This window comes from Heterodontus francisci, chromosome 36, assembly GCF_036365525.1.
Source record: "Heterodontus francisci isolate sHetFra1 chromosome 36, sHetFra1.hap1, whole genome shotgun sequence".
Lineage (NCBI taxonomy): Eukaryota > Metazoa > Chordata > Chondrichthyes > Heterodontiformes > Heterodontidae > Heterodontus > Heterodontus francisci.
Window position 1 is genome coordinate 50,859,372 of NC_090406.1, and position 17,470 is coordinate 50,876,841.

The 17,470-nt window shown below is 44.8% G+C and overlaps 1 protein-coding gene across 5 annotated transcripts in view; it reads left to right on the forward strand.

Annotated features, from left to right (window-relative positions):
• The window catches only part of LOC137351813 (DNA-binding protein RFX2-like), a 149,316-nt gene that overhangs the window by 120,665 nt on the left and 11,181 nt on the right, over positions 1–17,470 (forward strand). For all 5 annotated transcript variants that reach the window (XM_068016671.1, XM_068016668.1, XM_068016669.1 and 2 more), the window contains 2 exons: positions 849–998; positions 15,425–15,633. In XM_068016671.1, coding sequence (XP_067872772.1) covers positions 849–998; positions 15,425–15,633 — 359 coding nt within the window. The remainder of the gene's footprint in view (positions 1–848; positions 999–15,424; positions 15,634–17,470) is intronic.

Genomic DNA, 17,470 nt, shown 5'->3' on the forward strand with positions numbered 1-17,470 from the left:
ATTTGGGAATTATAGGGGGACAAACTTACTTGCAGTTGAGGTAACACCCCCATACATAAGAAATTAAGTTATGCAACTTGAGAAACAGTATAAATATTGGAAGTACACATTGGATCTTTAGATTTGTTGGACTTGCTCCTATGTCTCTCGTTGTAAAGGTACGACTATTGGAGTGAGGTGATAATTCTCCCCTTAACTGGGACAGAGCTATCTCGCTACCTCTGTAGTCTTCTACTCGGGGATTTAAGGTAAATGTTACTTTAGTAATTGATGGATATCCTACTTTAATATTTTCCTGTAACAATACTTGCGTTTAAAAATTAGATTCTCTACTAGAAAGAAGATTGTATTTTCTTTTCTTAGAACTATTAACGTTGCGATTGACTGTCTCACCAACTGTGAATTGCATGTTGGGTTCTTTCATAAACTTCTATATAAATTAGAATTTATATTGTCTACTATAGTCTTCTGTATCGCTAACCTGTGAACCCGTCTCCGCACACTCTTGGTGGTTAGGTACATCACAGAGGAGAGATTCCCAGACCTGTATAGTTATATTATCCGGGTTATTATAATCTGGCTGAAACTTTTAAAACGACTATCTGTAGGACAGTAATATTCTGAGCTGGTTCCTTTCCTTTAGGGAGAGTTACATCAGTCCTTCAGACTCATTCAGTGTCTTTAGAATCTGTTGTTCTCAACCTTAAGTTGAGCGTGATCATCTGAGAAGTACGCCTGATCCGAGAGAGCCCCAAAAAGGGGCTAGGATTATAATCCCCCACAGTGATGCATTGTGAGCAGTAGTTTGCTGATTGACTGATTGCTCTATTGTGTTTTTTTTTTAAAAGGTGGGCGTAGTTAGTGCCTTTGCCCAAACATTGCGCAGGTATACATCCCTGAACCACCTCGCACAGGCTGCCAGAGCCGTGCTACAGAACACGTCACAAATCAACCAGATGCTCAGTGACCTCAACCGTGTTGACTTTGCCAATGTACAGGTGAGATCTCCCAGCTCGATTGTTAATTTGTGTCATCTTTTCATCAATCCCTTTCCCTATCCCTCTGCCTTCACCTCCAACACCCAGTGCAAACAGCCATGGATTTCTTAAGATTGAGGCAATCCATTCAGCTCCCTCTTATCAAAAACCATCTGTCTGCCCTTGCACACCCAATCACTCATACCTTAATTTGTAATTTCTCTCCCATCTACCCTACTCTCTCCAAGGTCCACATGAGATGCATCATCTACTCCATTAGTCCCCTCCCCACCCAATTCTTGACTGCCTCATTCTCTTTAAGCAAGAATGCCAGTAATACTCCCTTTGCTCAAGAACCAACCCTCTTCCTTCCAAAATCTGTCTTTACCCCTCTTCTTCCTATTGATGCTTGACACCCCCTCCCCCTGCCCCTCCCCACCCCAACATCTGTCTTATTTCCAGCCTCCCTTTCCACTCTAAGGCCATTGAACATGTTGTCATAGAATTATAGAAAGTTTACAGCACAGAAAGAGGCCACTTGGCCCATCGTGCCTGCACTGGCTGGATAAAGAAGAGCCACCCAGTCTAATCCCACTTTCCAGCATTTGGTCAGGAGCCCTGCAGGTTATGGCACTTCAGATGCCCATCCAGGCACCTTTTAAATGAGATGAGGTTTTCTGCCTCTATCACCCATTCAGACAGCGAATTGCAGACCCCCACCACCCAATGAGTGAAAAAGTATTTCCTCATCTCCCCTCTAATGCTTCTACAAATCACTTTAAATCTATGCCCCCTCGTCAGTGACCCCACTGCTAAGGTAAATAGTCCCTTTCCATCCATTCTATCCAGGCCCCTCACAATTTTGTACATCTCAATTAAATCTGCCCTCAGCCTGCTCTGTCCAAGGAATACAATCCCACCCTATTCAATCTTTCCTCATAGCGGCAATTTCCAGTCCTGGCAACATCCTTGTAAATCTCCTCTGTAGTCTCTCCAGTGCAAGTACATCCTTTCTTTAATGCGGTTTCCAGAACAGCACACAGTACTCAAGTTGTGGCCTAACTAATGTTTTATATAGTTTCAGCATAACCTCCCTGCTCTTGTATTCCATACCTCGGATGGGTGGTTCCCTTTTTCTCTAACTGTGGGGTAGGATTCTTTGTTAATGTCCCCTTTGTTCTCTGGGACACTCCTACCTGCAGGTATTGTCTCTGCAGGTTCCTGTAAATGCTGTTAGCAACTCTGGTGGGGTGCTTCTAGAGTCTGCATTTACATAGGAGGATGCGGGGTCTAACTTTTCACATTTTTCAGGTTTGGCTGATCGGACAGTAGGGATTTCCATCCAGTATTCCTCCCGGACTTCCTTTAACCTGCCCTCTTGGTTATTCCCCTTCTCTCTCAACTTTTGCCACCCGTGTACTTGCCTGTCCCCTTTTGTTTTCGGCGGGGGTCCTTTGCAGTTCACCAGCCCTCTGCTGGAGCGTCTTCCTAACACTGGTACAGGACTTAGGGGTGCAGGTTTCACTGTAGGTCGGGGTTTCCCCTCAACCTGGCACACGTGGCAACCCCTGCAGTCCTCCACCACCACCACATCTTTGTGGAGTTTTGGCCAGTCAAACCGTTGCCTTATGCGGGCTTTGGTCTTTCGTATACCTGCATGTACAGCCACTGTAGTCTCGTGGGCCCTTATTAATATTTGTGGCATCACTAACTGGTGAACTACCGTCCCTTCCTTGTCCTCGGGTCTGAGGAGGAGAACTCCATTTCTTCATCAGTACGTCATTCTTTAAATAGTAGCAATCAGGGACTCCCTCTGCTTCACTTTCAGACTGGGCAGCCTGTGCTAACTCTCGCAATACTGGGTCAGCTCGCTAAGCCTCACCTAGGGAAAATCCATTTAAGTCATTCCTTGGGTCTTCTAACTTTCCAAAGAGAGTCTCGGACAGGCATTTGCCTGCAGTGCCGGTGCAGTCTCCTCTGGGGGAGCTGGTTTGATCATGGCCTGATCCACTACACGTTCATGGACTCTGCAGGGAACTGTCTCCTGCCATGGCCCTGTCTTTCTGACCTCCTGCGGTCTTTCTTTCACTACTGGGGTGGCTACCACCTTCACCCCTGCCAGATCATTAACTAGGAGCAGGTCAACCCCATCCACAGGCAAACTAGGGACAATCCTGAAACTAGGTCGCTGTCCAGGTACAAGCATACCCTGCCCTCCAATACCATTTGCCACTATTTTGGTGTTCACTGCACTCTCTGGGGGAAAGAACAAAAAACAATACAGCACAGGAACAGGCCATTCGGCCCTCCAAGCCTGCGCCGATCATGATGCCTGCCTAAACTAAAACCTTCTGCACTTCCGGGACCGTATCCCTCTATTCCCATCCTATTCATGTATTTGTCAAGATGCCTCTTAAACATCGCTATCGTACCTGCTTCCACCACCTCCCCCGGCACCAAGTTCCACACACTCACCACCCTCTGTATAAAAAAAAAAACTTGCCTCGTACATCCCTTCTAAACTTTGCCCCTCGCCACTTAAACCTATGTCCCCTAGAAACTAACTAAAGGTCAGGCCTTTTCCCTGGAAAAGGGATCTAGTGGTCCCATGTCCCTGAGAATCACTATGGGCTTGCTTACCCCACTCGAGGGGTATGGGGTTACTTTCCCTTCAGACACAAAATCCTAATAACCTTCAGGAATCCTATTAACTTTTCCTGCACTGGCCGTAGTAAACTTCCTGGGTTGCACTCTTAGTGCAGTTAAAGTCGCAGCTTGTTCTGCTATGCTATGCATCAGGTCCCTGTCTGCACTGAGCAGGTGTGTCCTGATTAACCCTACTGATTTCCCCTTTCGTTTCCAGCAATCGGCTTTTAAATGCCCTGCTTTATTACAATGGAAGCACACAAGTCTCCGGGTCTCTCTCTTGCTCACAGCACCTTCTTGTTTGGCTGGAAGAGGGCCCCCTTTCTCGCCCAAATTTGGCAATAGGCTTCACATGTCCCAAGGATAGCATTTTGGTCAGTTCATAATTTGATTAACTCTCATCTGGCAACAAGGAATAAACCTCATAGGCTTTTCCAGTTAGCTTGCTTTGTATTAAGAGACCTGGTTTCAGCTGGCCATTTCAGTTGCCTTGCCAGTTTCTCAAAAGACAAAAACGCTTCCACATCTTCCTCATTGAATTTTGGAATTAATTGAGTGAGCTTTAGCAATTCTGTACCCAGCCCTGCATTATTGGCCATGCTTTCACTGGGGTTCCTTTGTATTCTTTCTGCAATACTCTCTCTCTCTCACTCTCTCTCTCTCTCTCTCATATCTTATTGTAACAGGATTTAATTTTTTAAACACTGTTTTGACCTCCCCTTGGTGAATCCTTGTTCACCGCTTTCCAATTATAAGGCAGAGAAACCAGCACACCAGGTTTTCTCAAGTTTAAAGAAGAAACGTGCAAATTTATTAAACTTAATCTCGTAATTTGGTTAATGCCTACGGATACACACCGCGCCCCACGCTATCTTGGTAGGTGGGGGCCTGCATGACACTTTTTAAACAAAGGTACAATGTTAGCAGACCTCCAATCCTCCAGCACCACACTTGTATCCAGTGAGGTTTGGAAAATGCTGGTGAGATTTTCTGCTATTTCCTTCCTGGCTCCTTCTAACAGCCTGAGGTGCATTTCATCCGGCCCTGGTGATTTATCCACTTTCAAGGATGCTGATCCCCTTAATACTTCCTCTCTCCCTATGTTTATCGCATCCAATACTTCACACTCCTCCTCCTGCTTAACTACAATGTTTGCATTGTCCCTGTCTTTTGTGAAGACAGAAGCAGTATTTATTAAGAACCGTACCCACATCTTCTGCTTCCACACATAGGTTACCTTTTTGGTCTTTTATGGGTCCTACTCTTAATTATCCTCGTATTCTTAATGTATTGATAAAACATCTTTGGGTTCTCGATTTTACTTGCTAATATTCTTTCATTCCCTCTCTTTGTTTTCCTAATTTCCTTTTTGATTTCACCCCTCCACTTTCTATACGCCTCGCAGCTTTTTGTAGTATTGAGTTCTCTGTCTTACATAAGCTTTTCTGCCTTATCATACCCTGTAAGCCCTGTGACATCCATGGGGCTCAGATTTGGCTGTCCCACCCTTTCTCTTTGTGGGAACGTGTTTACTCTGAACTCCTTGAATCTCCCCTTTGAATGTTTCCCACTGCTGTGACACTGATTTACCTTCAAGTCACTGTTTCCAGTCCACTTTTGCTAAATCACTTCTCAGCTTAGTAAAATTGGCCTTACTGCAATTTAGAACTTTAACTTCTGTGCTATCTCAGTTAGTTAAAACTAAGTGAATTATGATCACTACCCCCACAGCCACTTCTTCCACCTGCCCAGCTACATTACCTAAAGAACCACGACCTCTCTTGTTAGACTTGCTACATATTGGCCAAGAAAGTTCTCCTGAATGCACCTCAAGAATTCTGTTCCCTTCATGCCTTTCACACTAAAACTATTCCAATTAATATTGGGGAAGTTAAAATCCCCTACGATTACTGCCCTATTGTTTTGCACTTCTCAGAGATTTGCCTACATATTTGCTCTATCTCCCTCTGACTGTTCAGGGGTCTCAATAGTACTTTTCCAGTAGTGTTACTGCCCCTTTTTTGTTCCTTAGCTCAATCCATGTGGCCGCAATTGATGATTCTTGTAACATATCATCCCTCCTCACAGCTGTAATTGCTTCTCTGACCAAAATTGCCACCCTGCCCTTCCCTTTTTATCGTCTTCTCTTTCGTGTCTGAAAGTCCTGTAACCAGGAACATTGAGCTGCCATTCCTGTCCCTCTTTAAGCCATGTTTCTGTAATAGCTATGATATCATACTGCCACGTTTCTATTTATGCCCGCAGCTTGTCCACTTTATTTGCTATAGTCCTTCAATTGAAGTATATACCTTCGAGCATTGCCAAACATTTTTTTTTAATTTTCTGTCCTTTGTTTCCTCTTCCTGTGGACACACACACTAATTTTCTGCCTTCCATTTCCATTTCTAATTTTGCCCCATCTGAGTCTACCCTCAGGTTCCCAAACGAGTTAAAACCCTGCCCAACAGCACAAGCAAACCTTCCGGCAAGGACATTGGTCCCAGCCCTATTGAGGTGCAAACCGCCTGCTTTGTAGAAGTCCCACCTCCCCCAGAACAGGTCCCAATGCCCCAGGCATTTGGAGTCCTCCCTCCTGCACCATCTCTCCAGCCATGGATTCATCAGCTCTAACCTCCTATTTCTATGTTCACTAGAGCATGGCACTGGGAGTAATCCAGAGATTAGTACCTCTGAGGTCCTGCTTTTTAATGTCTTACCGAGCTCCCTAAAGTCTGCTTTCAGGATTCATCTCTCTTTCTACCTATATCATTGGTACCAATGTGAGCCACGACCTCTGGCTGTTCACCCTCCCCCAGAAGAATGTCCTGCAGTTGCTCAGTGACATCTTGACCCTGGCACCAGGGAGGCAATATACCATTCTGGAGTCGTGTCTACGGCTGTAGAAACTCCTGTCTGTTCCCCGAACTATTGAATCTCCTACCACTGTTTCTCTTCCACTGTTCTTCCTTCCCGCCCGTGCAGCTGAGCCACCCGTGGTGCTCAAACTTGGCTTTTGCTACACACCTCTGAGGAGCCATTGCCCTCATCAGCATCCAAAATGGAAAACCAGTTTGTGAACGAGATGGACTTGGAGGACTCCTGCACTACCTGTCTGTTCCTCCTAGACTTGCTGGTCACCCATTCCCTTTTTGCTTGCACGCTCCTAACCTGCGGTGTGACCACCTCCCTAAACATGCTATCCACGTAGTTCTCAGCGTCGCGGATGTACCACAGTGACTGCAGCCACCACTCGAGTTCTGAAACCCGGAGCTCAAGTTTCTGCAGCTGGTAACATTTCCTGCAGACTTGTTCATCAAGGCCACTTGAAGCATGCACAACTTTCCACGTACCACAGGAGGCACATTCCACTTGGCTGAGCTGCCCTGCCATACCTTAACCTTACTTAAAAATTCCACTAACAACAAGTTTTTTTTATTCTTTCATGGGATGTGGGTGTTGCTGGCAAGGCCAGCATTTGTTGCTCATCCTTAATTGTCCTTGGCAACTGAGTGGCTTGCTCGGCCATTTCAGAGGGCAGTTAAGAGTCAACCACATTGCTGTGGGTCTGGAGTCGCATGTAGGCCAGACCAGGTAAGGTTGGCAGGTTTCCTTCCCTGAAGGATATTAATGAACCAGGTGGGTTGTTACGACAATTGATAGTTTTATGTCACCGTTACTGAGACAAACTTTCAATTCCAGATTTTTATTCATTGAATTTAAATTCCGCCAGCTGCTGTGTGGAATTTGAACTGATGTTCCCAGGGCATCAGCCTGGCTCTCTGGATTACTAGTTCAGTGACATTACCAGTACACCACCATCTCTTCCATAATGTAGAATTACTGACCCTCACTCACCAATCAGTTCCTTCTCCTGTTCTCCTGTAGGTAGTTAAGGGTTATTTAAAACTTTTACATTTTTCTATTATGCAGCTATTTACACACAGTCCCTTTATAGTGGATACTCACTGACCAGTCGGCTTATGAGTTAAGTTGCACTCTCCTCGCTTGAAGACAAAGGAAGAAAACTTGCCAACGACTGGAAGTTGAAAAAAATAGAAGGAGCACCTCTTTCCCCTCTTCACCAAACCCCCTCACTCACCAAACTCCCAGCTTCACACTCTGTGCTAGCTGTCTGCCCATTTCTCTCAAAACTCCCTGTAAAAGTTCTTTTAGTCTGTCTCTGGTTCTTTCAATTACAAAGCAGCTCCATATTTAAATATTTCTTTGTGACAAAAGCACCCCGACCAAAATCATAAGCAGTATCCTCTGTGACAGTGACCACTGTGCATTAGCCCTCTGGTCATTCTTGATTTCTATCTTTCAACGCAGTTGACCATACTGTTCCCCTCCATTGTGCAGTTCAGTTGGATTGCACTTGCTTGGTTCCACACTTAGTTGTCCCAAAGTTGCCATACCCAGTAATATTTTTCTCTACCAGTCTTGCAGTCACCTTCAGAGTTCCCCAAGGATCAATTATCCTTGAGGCCCCTCCTTTTCCTTACATACATTCAGCCCACAGTAACATCATCCACAAGCACAGGGTCAACTTCCCTTTATATATGAATGATGTCCGAATCTACCTTTCCTCCAGGTCTCTTGAACAAATAGCCACCTCTGTCCTGTCACACTGGCTGTCTGATATTAAGTCGTGGATTGTCAAAATTTCCTCCAACTTGACATCAGGAAGATCGAAGCCTTGCATTTTTAGTTATAGAACATAGAACATTACAGCGCAGTACAGGCCCTTCAGCCCTCGATGTTGCGTCGACCTGTGAAACCATCTGACCTACACTATTCCATTTTCATCCATATGTCTATCCAATGACCACTTAAATGCCCTTAAAGTTGGCGAGTCTACTACTGTTGCAGGCAGGGCGTTCCACGCCCCTACTACTCTCTGTGTAAAGAAACTACCTCTGGCATCTGTCCTATATCACCCCTCAACTTAAAACTATGTCCCCTCGTGTATGCCATCACCATCCGAGGAAAAAGACTCTCACTATCCACCCTGTCCAACCCTCTGATTATCTTATGTCTCTATTAAGTCACCTCTCCTCCTCCTTCTCTCTAACGAAAACAACCTCAAGTCCCTCAGCCTTTCCTCGTAAGACCTTCCCTCCATACCAGGCAACATCCTAGTAAATCTCCTCTGCACCTTTTCCAAAGCTTCCACATCCTTCCTATAATGCGGTGACCAGAACTGCACGCAATACTCCAGGTGCGGCCGCACCAGAGTTTTGTACAGCTGCAGCATGACCTCGTGGCTCCTAAACTCGATCCCCCTACTAAAAAAAGCTAACACACCATATGCCTTCTAAACAGCTCTATTAACCTGGGTGGCAACTTTCAGGGATTTATGTACCTGGACACCAAGATCTCTCTGCTCATCTACACCACCAAGAATCTTCCCATTAGCCCAGTACTCTGCAATCCTGTTACTCCTTCCGAAGTGAATCACCTCACACTTTTCCGCATTAAACTCCATTTGCCATCTCTCAGCCCAGCTCTGCAGCCTATCTATGTCCCTCTGTAACCTACAACATCCTTCGGCACTATCCACAACTCCACCGACCTTCGTGTCATCCGCAAATTCACTAACCCACCCTTCTACACCCTCATCCAGGTCATTTATAAAAATGACAAACAGCAGTGGCCCCAAAACAGATCCTTGCGGTACACCACTAGTAACTAAACTCCAGGATGAACATTTGCCATCAACCACCACCCTCTCTCTTCTTTCAGCTAGCCAATTTCTGATCCAAAGCACTAATTCACCTTCAATCCCATACTTCTGTATTTTCTGCAATAGCCTACTGTGGAGAACTTTATCAAACGCCTTACTGAAATCCATATAGACCACATCCACGGCTTTACCCTCATCCACCTGTTTGGTCACCTTGTCAAAAAACTCAATAAGGTTTGTGAGGCACGACCTACCCTTCACAAAACCGTGCTGACTATCTCTAATGAACTTATTCTTTTCAAGATGATTATAAATCCTATCTCTTATAACCTTTTCCAATATTTTACCCACAACCGAAGTAAGGCTCACAGGTCTATAATTACCAGGGCTGTCTCTACTCCCCTTCTTGAACAAGGGGACAACATTTGCTATCCTCCAGTCTTCCGGCACTATTCCTGACGACAATGATGACATAAAAATCAAGGACAAAGGCTCTGCAATCTCCTCCCTGGCTTCCCAGAGAATCCTAGGATAAATCCCATCTGGCCCAGGGGACTTATCTATTTTCACACTTTCCAAAATTGCTAACACCTCCTCCTTGTGAACCTCAATCCCATCTAGCCTAGTAGTCTGAATCTCAGTATTCTCCTCGACAACATTTTCTTTCTCCACTGTAAATACTGACGAAAAATATTCATTTAACACTTCCCCTATCTCCTCCGATTCCACACACAACTTCCCACTACTATCCTTGATTGGCCCTAATCTAACTCTAGTCATTCTTTTATTCCTGATATACCTATAGAAAGCCTTAGGGTTTTCTTTGATCCTATCCGCCAATGACTTCTCGTGTCCTCTCCTTGCTCTTCTTATCTCTCCCTTTAGATCCTTCCTGGCTAGCTTGTAACTCTCAAGCGCCCTAACTGAGCCTTCACGTCTCATCCTAACATAAGTCTTCTTCTTCCTCTTGACAAGCTCTTCAACTTCTTTAGTAAACCATGGCTCGCTCGCTCGACAACTTCCTCCCTGCCTGACAGGTACATACTTATTAAGGACATGCAGTAGCTGCTCCTTGAATAAGCTCCACATTTCGATTGTGCCCATCCCCTGCAGTTTCCTTCCCCATCCTACGCATCCTAAATCTTGCCTAATCGCATCATAATTTCCTTTCCCCCAGCTATAATTCTTGCCCTGCTGTATATGCCTGTCCCTGCCCATCGCTAAGGTAAACCTAACCAAATTGTGATCACTATCACCAAAGTGCTCACCAACTTCTAAATCTAACACCTGGCCGGGTTGATTACCCAGTACCAAATCCAATGTGGCATCGCCCCTGGTTGGCCTGTCTACATACTGTCAGAAAACCCTCCTGCACACACTGGACAAAAACTGCCCCATCTAAAGTACTCGAACTATAGTATTTCCAGTCAATATTTGGAAAGTTAAAGTCCCCCATAACCACTACCCTGTTACTCTCGCTTCTGTCAAGAATCATCTTTGCTATCCTTTCCTCTACATCTCTGGAACTATTTGGAGGTCTATAGAAAACTCCCAACAGGGTGACCTCTCCTCTCCTGTTTCTAACCTCGGCCCAGACTACCTCAGTAGACAAGTCCTCAAACGTCCTTTCTGCCGCTGTAATACTTTCCTTGATTAACAATGCCACACCCCCCCCCTCTTTTACCATCTTCTCTGTTCTTAGTGAAACATCTAAATCCCGGAACCCGCAACATCCATTCCTGTCCCTGCTCCACCCATGTCTCTGAAATGGCCACAACATCGAGATCCCAGGTACCAACCCATGCTGCAAGCTCACCCACCTTATTCCGGATGCTCCTGGCGTTGAAGTAGACACATTTTAAACCAAGCTCTTGCTTGCCAGTGCCCTCTTGTGTCCTTATAACCTTATCCCTGACCTCACTACTCTCAACATCCTGCACACTGGAACTACAATTTAGGTTCCCATCCCCCTGCTGAATTAGTTTAAACCCCCCCGAAGAGCACCAGCAATTCTCCCCCCCAGGATATTGGTACCCCTCTGGTTCGGGTGAAGACCATCCTGTTTGTAGAGGTCCCACCTATCCCAGAAAGAGCCCCAATTATCCAGGAAACCAAAACCCTCCCTCCTAGACCATCCCTGCAGCCACGTGTTCAACTCCTCTCTCTCCCTCTTCCTCACTTCGCTAGCACGTGGCACGGGCAACAACCCAGAGATAACAACTCTGTTTGTTCTCGCTCTAAGCTTCCACCCTAGCTCCCTGAATTTCTGCCTTAAATCCCCATCTGTCTTCCTACCTATGTCGTTGGTGCCTATGTGTACCACGACTTGGGGCTGCTCCCCCTCCCCCTTGAGGATCCCAAAAACACGATCCGAGACATCACGTACCCTGGCACCTGGGAGGCAACACACCAACCGTGAGTCTCTCTCGTTCCCACAAAACCTCCTATCTGTTCCCCTAACTATGGAGTCCCCAATGACTAATGCTCTGCTCCTCTTACCCCTTCCCTTCTGAGCAACAGGGACAGACTCTGCGCCAGAGACCTGTATCCCATTGCCTACCCCTGGTAAGTCGTCTCCCCCCACAGTATCCAAAACGGTATACCTGTTGTTGAGGGAAACGTCCACAGGGGATCCCTGCATTGCCTGCTGGTTCCCTCTCCTTCCCCTGACGGTAACCCATCTACCTTCTTCTTTTACCTGAGGTGTGACTGCCTCCCGATAACTCCTCTCAATAATCCCCTCCACCTCCCGAATGATCCGAAGTTCTTCCAGCTCCAGTTCCCTAACGCGGTCCTCGAGGAGCTGGAGCTGGGTGCACTTCCCGCAGATGCAGTCAGCAGGGACACCCTTGGCGACCCTTACCTCCCACATTCTGCAGGAGGAACATTCAAATGCCTTAACCTCCATTCCCACTATTCTAAATTCCCAAGTTTTTAACCAATCACACGATAAAACAAGAAGAGAAATAGAAAAAGCCTTACCTTATCTACACACAAGCGAGTCCTTTTTTTTTTGGTAAGAGGAGGAGGGCGGGTGGGAGACACTACAAGAGTAGTGTCTCGGGTTCAGAAACAGCCCAAATATATAGGTTTCTACTTACCCAGCAGTCCCTGCTCCACCGAAACTCCTGATGAAATTGACTTCCCAGCTGTTCACTCCTCGCTCGCAATGCCTGTGCTCCTGGAAAAGCTGCACAACGAACTCTGGTTCCTTGTCAATGATTTCAACATCTTCCTGGTCATGCAATTAGGCAGAATCAGGGTGTGCTGAACCTTCATCTCACCGTTAATTCCAACCTTTTCAAAAATCAGCTGTCTGTCTTTCCCTGCAGTAAGTCTCGCTCAGCAGTTACTCCTGGACACACAGATCTACACCACCTTCCTGTCCCCAGTGCATTGAATTTAAAATATTGTTCCTCACCTTCCAATCTGTACGGTCACACCTCACTCTGCCCTCACCTTTGCAACATCCTGTAGCATTGGATCCCTTGTGTAAGCCTTTGATGCTCCAACCCTGGTTTTCTATGCATCTCCTTTCCCCCTCTCAGCAGACCATTGGTGGCAGACTCTTCAGTAAACTCAATCCCATTCTTTAGAACTCTCTCTATAAACTCCTTTGCCTATCTTATTTCTCTCCCATCTGCCTTGAAAAAATGCCTTGAAATACATTCTGATCAGGTCTCTGGTTAACTCTCACCACAACTTGCCATCTGTTCCATTTTTATTTCTCGTGGTGAAATACTTTGTGATATTCTACATTAAAGGCACTCTGTAAATACAACTTATTGTTAAAGGCACTAAGTAAATGCTGCTGTTTCTTTGAATACGTTTTTTAAATTTCCCACCTGTTTTACCCACCCCTCTCCTGGGAAGTTTCCACAGATGCCAGCTCCTTCCTGCTGTTTGGCAAGGAACTCAGACAGTGGACGTGCCTGTGATGGTTTGGCCATCAGACTTCTTTCAATTACAAAGCAGCTCCATATTTAAATATTTCTTCACTGGAGTTAATAGCTTGACAGCATTGTGAAAAGCTTAAAATGTCTCCTTCAATTTCTACAAGATCTCCCATTGCTCAGTTTGGACTTCAGAGCAAAGTGGGACTATGGAAGGGGGCCCCTTACTGTGCTTATCAGCTTGGCCTTGAATAACTCTTTGTATATAAGATTCAAATCACAGATGTTGGCTGAAACTCTGTGATATCAAGATCTATGAGAGATTCTACTCACTTTATTGTTTTGTATTAGGTTCTTTAAGCTAAATGAGAACCACTGTGATTTAGCTGTTGCAGCTATTTTTACTCTTCCTCCTAATGTTATTTTAGATAAAGCTGATGTACAGTAGTCTGAGTTTTAGAGTTTGTTAGATTATTTGTGCATCATTCATGGAGGCCTGTAGTTAGAATGATGGACAGGAAAAGACCTAGTGGGTCATTCAGCCTGTCCATCACAACTAGGTGATGAACCAAGTTCTTGTTCACCTGGGATACTGCTACATTCATTTATACACAAAGTCACATTTCAGTTTCTACAAATCACAGTTGAACCAGATCTTGCTCTCGCCCTACATTGGCACGTATATACTTTCACATTGATCAAGAAGATACTTTTTTTTTCTTGTTCAGCTTTAAGTTCACTCAGGCCAGCTACTGCTGTAGTGGAGATGAACTAACTCAGGATAATAGATTACATGTGGAGCTTTCTGATCTGTATGTAGTAATGTGTGTGTCTTAACACAACCCTCTTATTTGTATGTGATCTGTAATACCACCAACAATATGTTTACTAACGAAGTCATTGATGTTTTTCAAAATACATTTGTCTTAAAAGCAGATTCTTGCCATATGGGACTTATTTTGCTATGTTAGCAATAGATTGAATGAAGGAAAAGATTAAAGATTAAGTCATTGTTTATGGTGAGATTATGAGGTAGTGAGCAGTCTTTAAAAAAAAAAATGCTGTTTCAGGAAAAGAAAATAATTCCAAATAAAATCTAAATGAAAAAACCTGGAAAAAGAGTAAGGGTCAACACTCCAAAAAACCGGAGTCAGGATTGAGCGGTGTGTAGAATATACAGAACACTCCAAACAGAATTGGAGAGTTAGTAGCATTAATAACTATGGAGGGATGTGATACTGTATTTATAACAGACACAGTTCAGTTTTGGACAGGACTGGGAACTTAATATCCCTGGTTGTAATATTTTCATGAGAGATGGGGAGGGGAGTAGGGTTGGAAGTGTTAGTGAAGGGTCCTGTCACGGCTTTAGAACATACGTGGGTTGTGTTGAGACACAATCCACACAAATAGAAATACTATCTTACAATGGTGATCAGATGAAGGGGGAGATCTGCAAGTAGTTCAGAGATGTGTAAGAATATGGTAATGATGATTCTAACAAGCCCAAGATAGACTGAAGTAAAGGTTGTGCTTGTGTTCGCAGTGGAGAGCGCATTTAAGAATCCAGGACTGCTTCCTCAATCAATCTTTTTCTCGGTAAAGAGCATTGTTTGTTTTAGTAAAAGCAAAATACTGCGGATGCTGGAAATCTGAAACAAAAACAAGAAATGCTGGAATCACTCAGCAGGTCTGGCAGCATCTGTGGAAAGAGAAGCAGAGTTAACGTTTCGGGTCAGTGACCCTTCTTGTTTTAGTACTGGGAAATGAAGTGAGCATAATTGGGAAATGATGACCTTAGCATAGTTCGAGTCAGTATAAGAACAGAAAAGGAAAGTGAAGAGTCTAAAGGCACTGGTGCTGGATTGGAAAAGGGCAACGTTCAGGTCCAAATTAACAGGGCAGAAAAGTTAACAAAGTGGTTAACCGGTCAGCAGTGGAACTCTTCAGATATATGTTAGATAAGAGTCCTGTAAATCCCTATAAGGTTTAAAAAAAAAAGGGCTGCATCAAAATGTAAAGTTCCAAGGTGGGAGAAACGTACATTTTAAAAGGAATGTTTAAGTTGTAGTTTGCTCCACGGAAAGCCGGCATGAACTTGATGGGCCGAATGGCCTCCATTTATGCCGTAAATGACTCTGACTCATAATACAGTACTTGTATATATGAGCAATATTGCAACTGTAACTCAGAACAATTATCATTCTTTGATTTTGTTGTAACAGGAGCAAGCATCATGGGTTTGTCAATGTGAAGAGGGAATGGTGCAACGACTGGAACAGGATTTTAAGATGACTCTACAGCAGCAAAGCTCTCTTGATGAGTGGGCCTCTTGGCTTGATAATGTCGTAAATCAGGTCCTGAAGCCACATGAAGGAAGCCCCAGCTTCCCTAAGGCTGCCCGTCAATTCCTGCTAAAATGGTCCTTCTACAGGTTTGTAAGCTCACAGTTGTGCTTTTGAGTTCTTTGCATTAAACTAGTAGAATTAGAATTAGAACATTACAGCGCAGTACAGGCCCTTCGGCCCTCGATGTTGCGCCGACCTGTGAAACCATCTGACCTACACTATTCCATTTTCATCCATATGTCTATCCAATGACCACTTAAATGCCCTTAAAGTTGGCGAGTCTACTACTGTTGCAGGCAGGGCGTTCCACGCCCCTACTACTCTCTGAGTAAAGAAACTACCTCTGACATCTGTCCTATATCTATCACCCCTCAACTTAAAGCTATGTCCCCTCGTGTTTGCCATCACCATCCGAGGAAAAAGACTCTCACTATCCACCCTGTCCAACCCTCTGATTATCTTATATGTCTCTATTAAGTCACCTCTCCTCCTCCTTCTCTCTAACAAAAACAACCTCAAGTCCCTTAGCCTTTCCTCGTAAGACCTTCCCTCCATACCAGGCAACATCCTAGTAAATCTCCTCTGCACCCTTTCCAAAGCTTCCACATCCTTCCTATAATGCGGTGACCAGAACTGCACGCAATACTCCAGGTGCGGCCTCACCAGAGTTTTGTACAGCTGCAGCATGATCTCGTGGCTCCGAAACTCGATCCCCCTACTAATAAAAGCTAACACACCATATGCCTTCTAAACAGCTCTATTAACCTGGATAGCAACTTTCAGGGATTTATGTACCTGGACACCAAGATCTCTCTGTTCATCTACACTACCAAGAATCTTCCCGTTAGCCCAGTACTCTGCATTCCTGTTATATCCTTCCAAAGTGAATCACCTCACACTTTTCCGCATTAAACTCCATTTGCCATCTCTCAGCCCAGCTCTGCAGCCTATCTATGTCCCTCTGTACCCTACAACATCCTTCGGCACTATCCACAACTCCACCGACCTTCGTGTCATCTGCAAATTTACTAACCCACCCTTCTACACCCTCATCCAGGTCATTTATCAAAATGACAAACAGCAGTGGCCCCAAAACAGATCCTTGCGGTACACCACTAGTAACTAAACTCCAGGATGAACATTTGCCATCAACCACCACCCTCTCTCTTCTTTCAGCTAGCCAATTTCTGATCCAAAGCTCTAAATCACCTTCAACCCCATACTTCCGTATTTTCTGCAATAGCCTACCGTGGGGAACCTTATCAAACGCCTTACTGAAATCCATATACAGCACAGTCAAGTCCCCTGAGGTAGCTGAAGAAATGCAGAATGTCCTAGACAACATTTGTAAGGCAGAGCCATGACAGGTGAAAACCCATACCGATAAGTGTTGGGAGAAAAAGATGTTGGGGTGGGGGCGGCTGGTGGTCATGCTTGACTCTGTTGAACTCTGAGGAAGCAACCGAAAAAGGTCTGGGAGCTCAACAGAGCTTGTTCAGTTATTGCAGTGCAGCAATTAAGGGAGTAATCAGAATGCTGAGTCATATTGTCAGATCAGTAGACTAAGTGTCAGGCCATTGTACTGAAGCTACATGGTCCTTTAGTAAGGCTGCACCTTGAATACTGTGTTCAATTCTAGTTATCAAGGCATATAGCAGACATTGAAGCCCTGGAAGAGTAGAAAAGAGCCACAGTACTGGAGCACTGAATTATGAGGATAGGGTGGAACAAATTTTCAGGTTCGAAAGGAGCTGCATGGAGGGAACCTTAATGGGATAAGAATCCAAAATGGAATTGAAACGGTTAATCGTGAGCACTCTTTCAAATTAAATCATAACTATAGAGCAAGTAGACATGGGTACAAACTGATAAAGGATAGGTTCATGGCTGAAACTAGGAAGATGTTCTTCACAATGATTAATG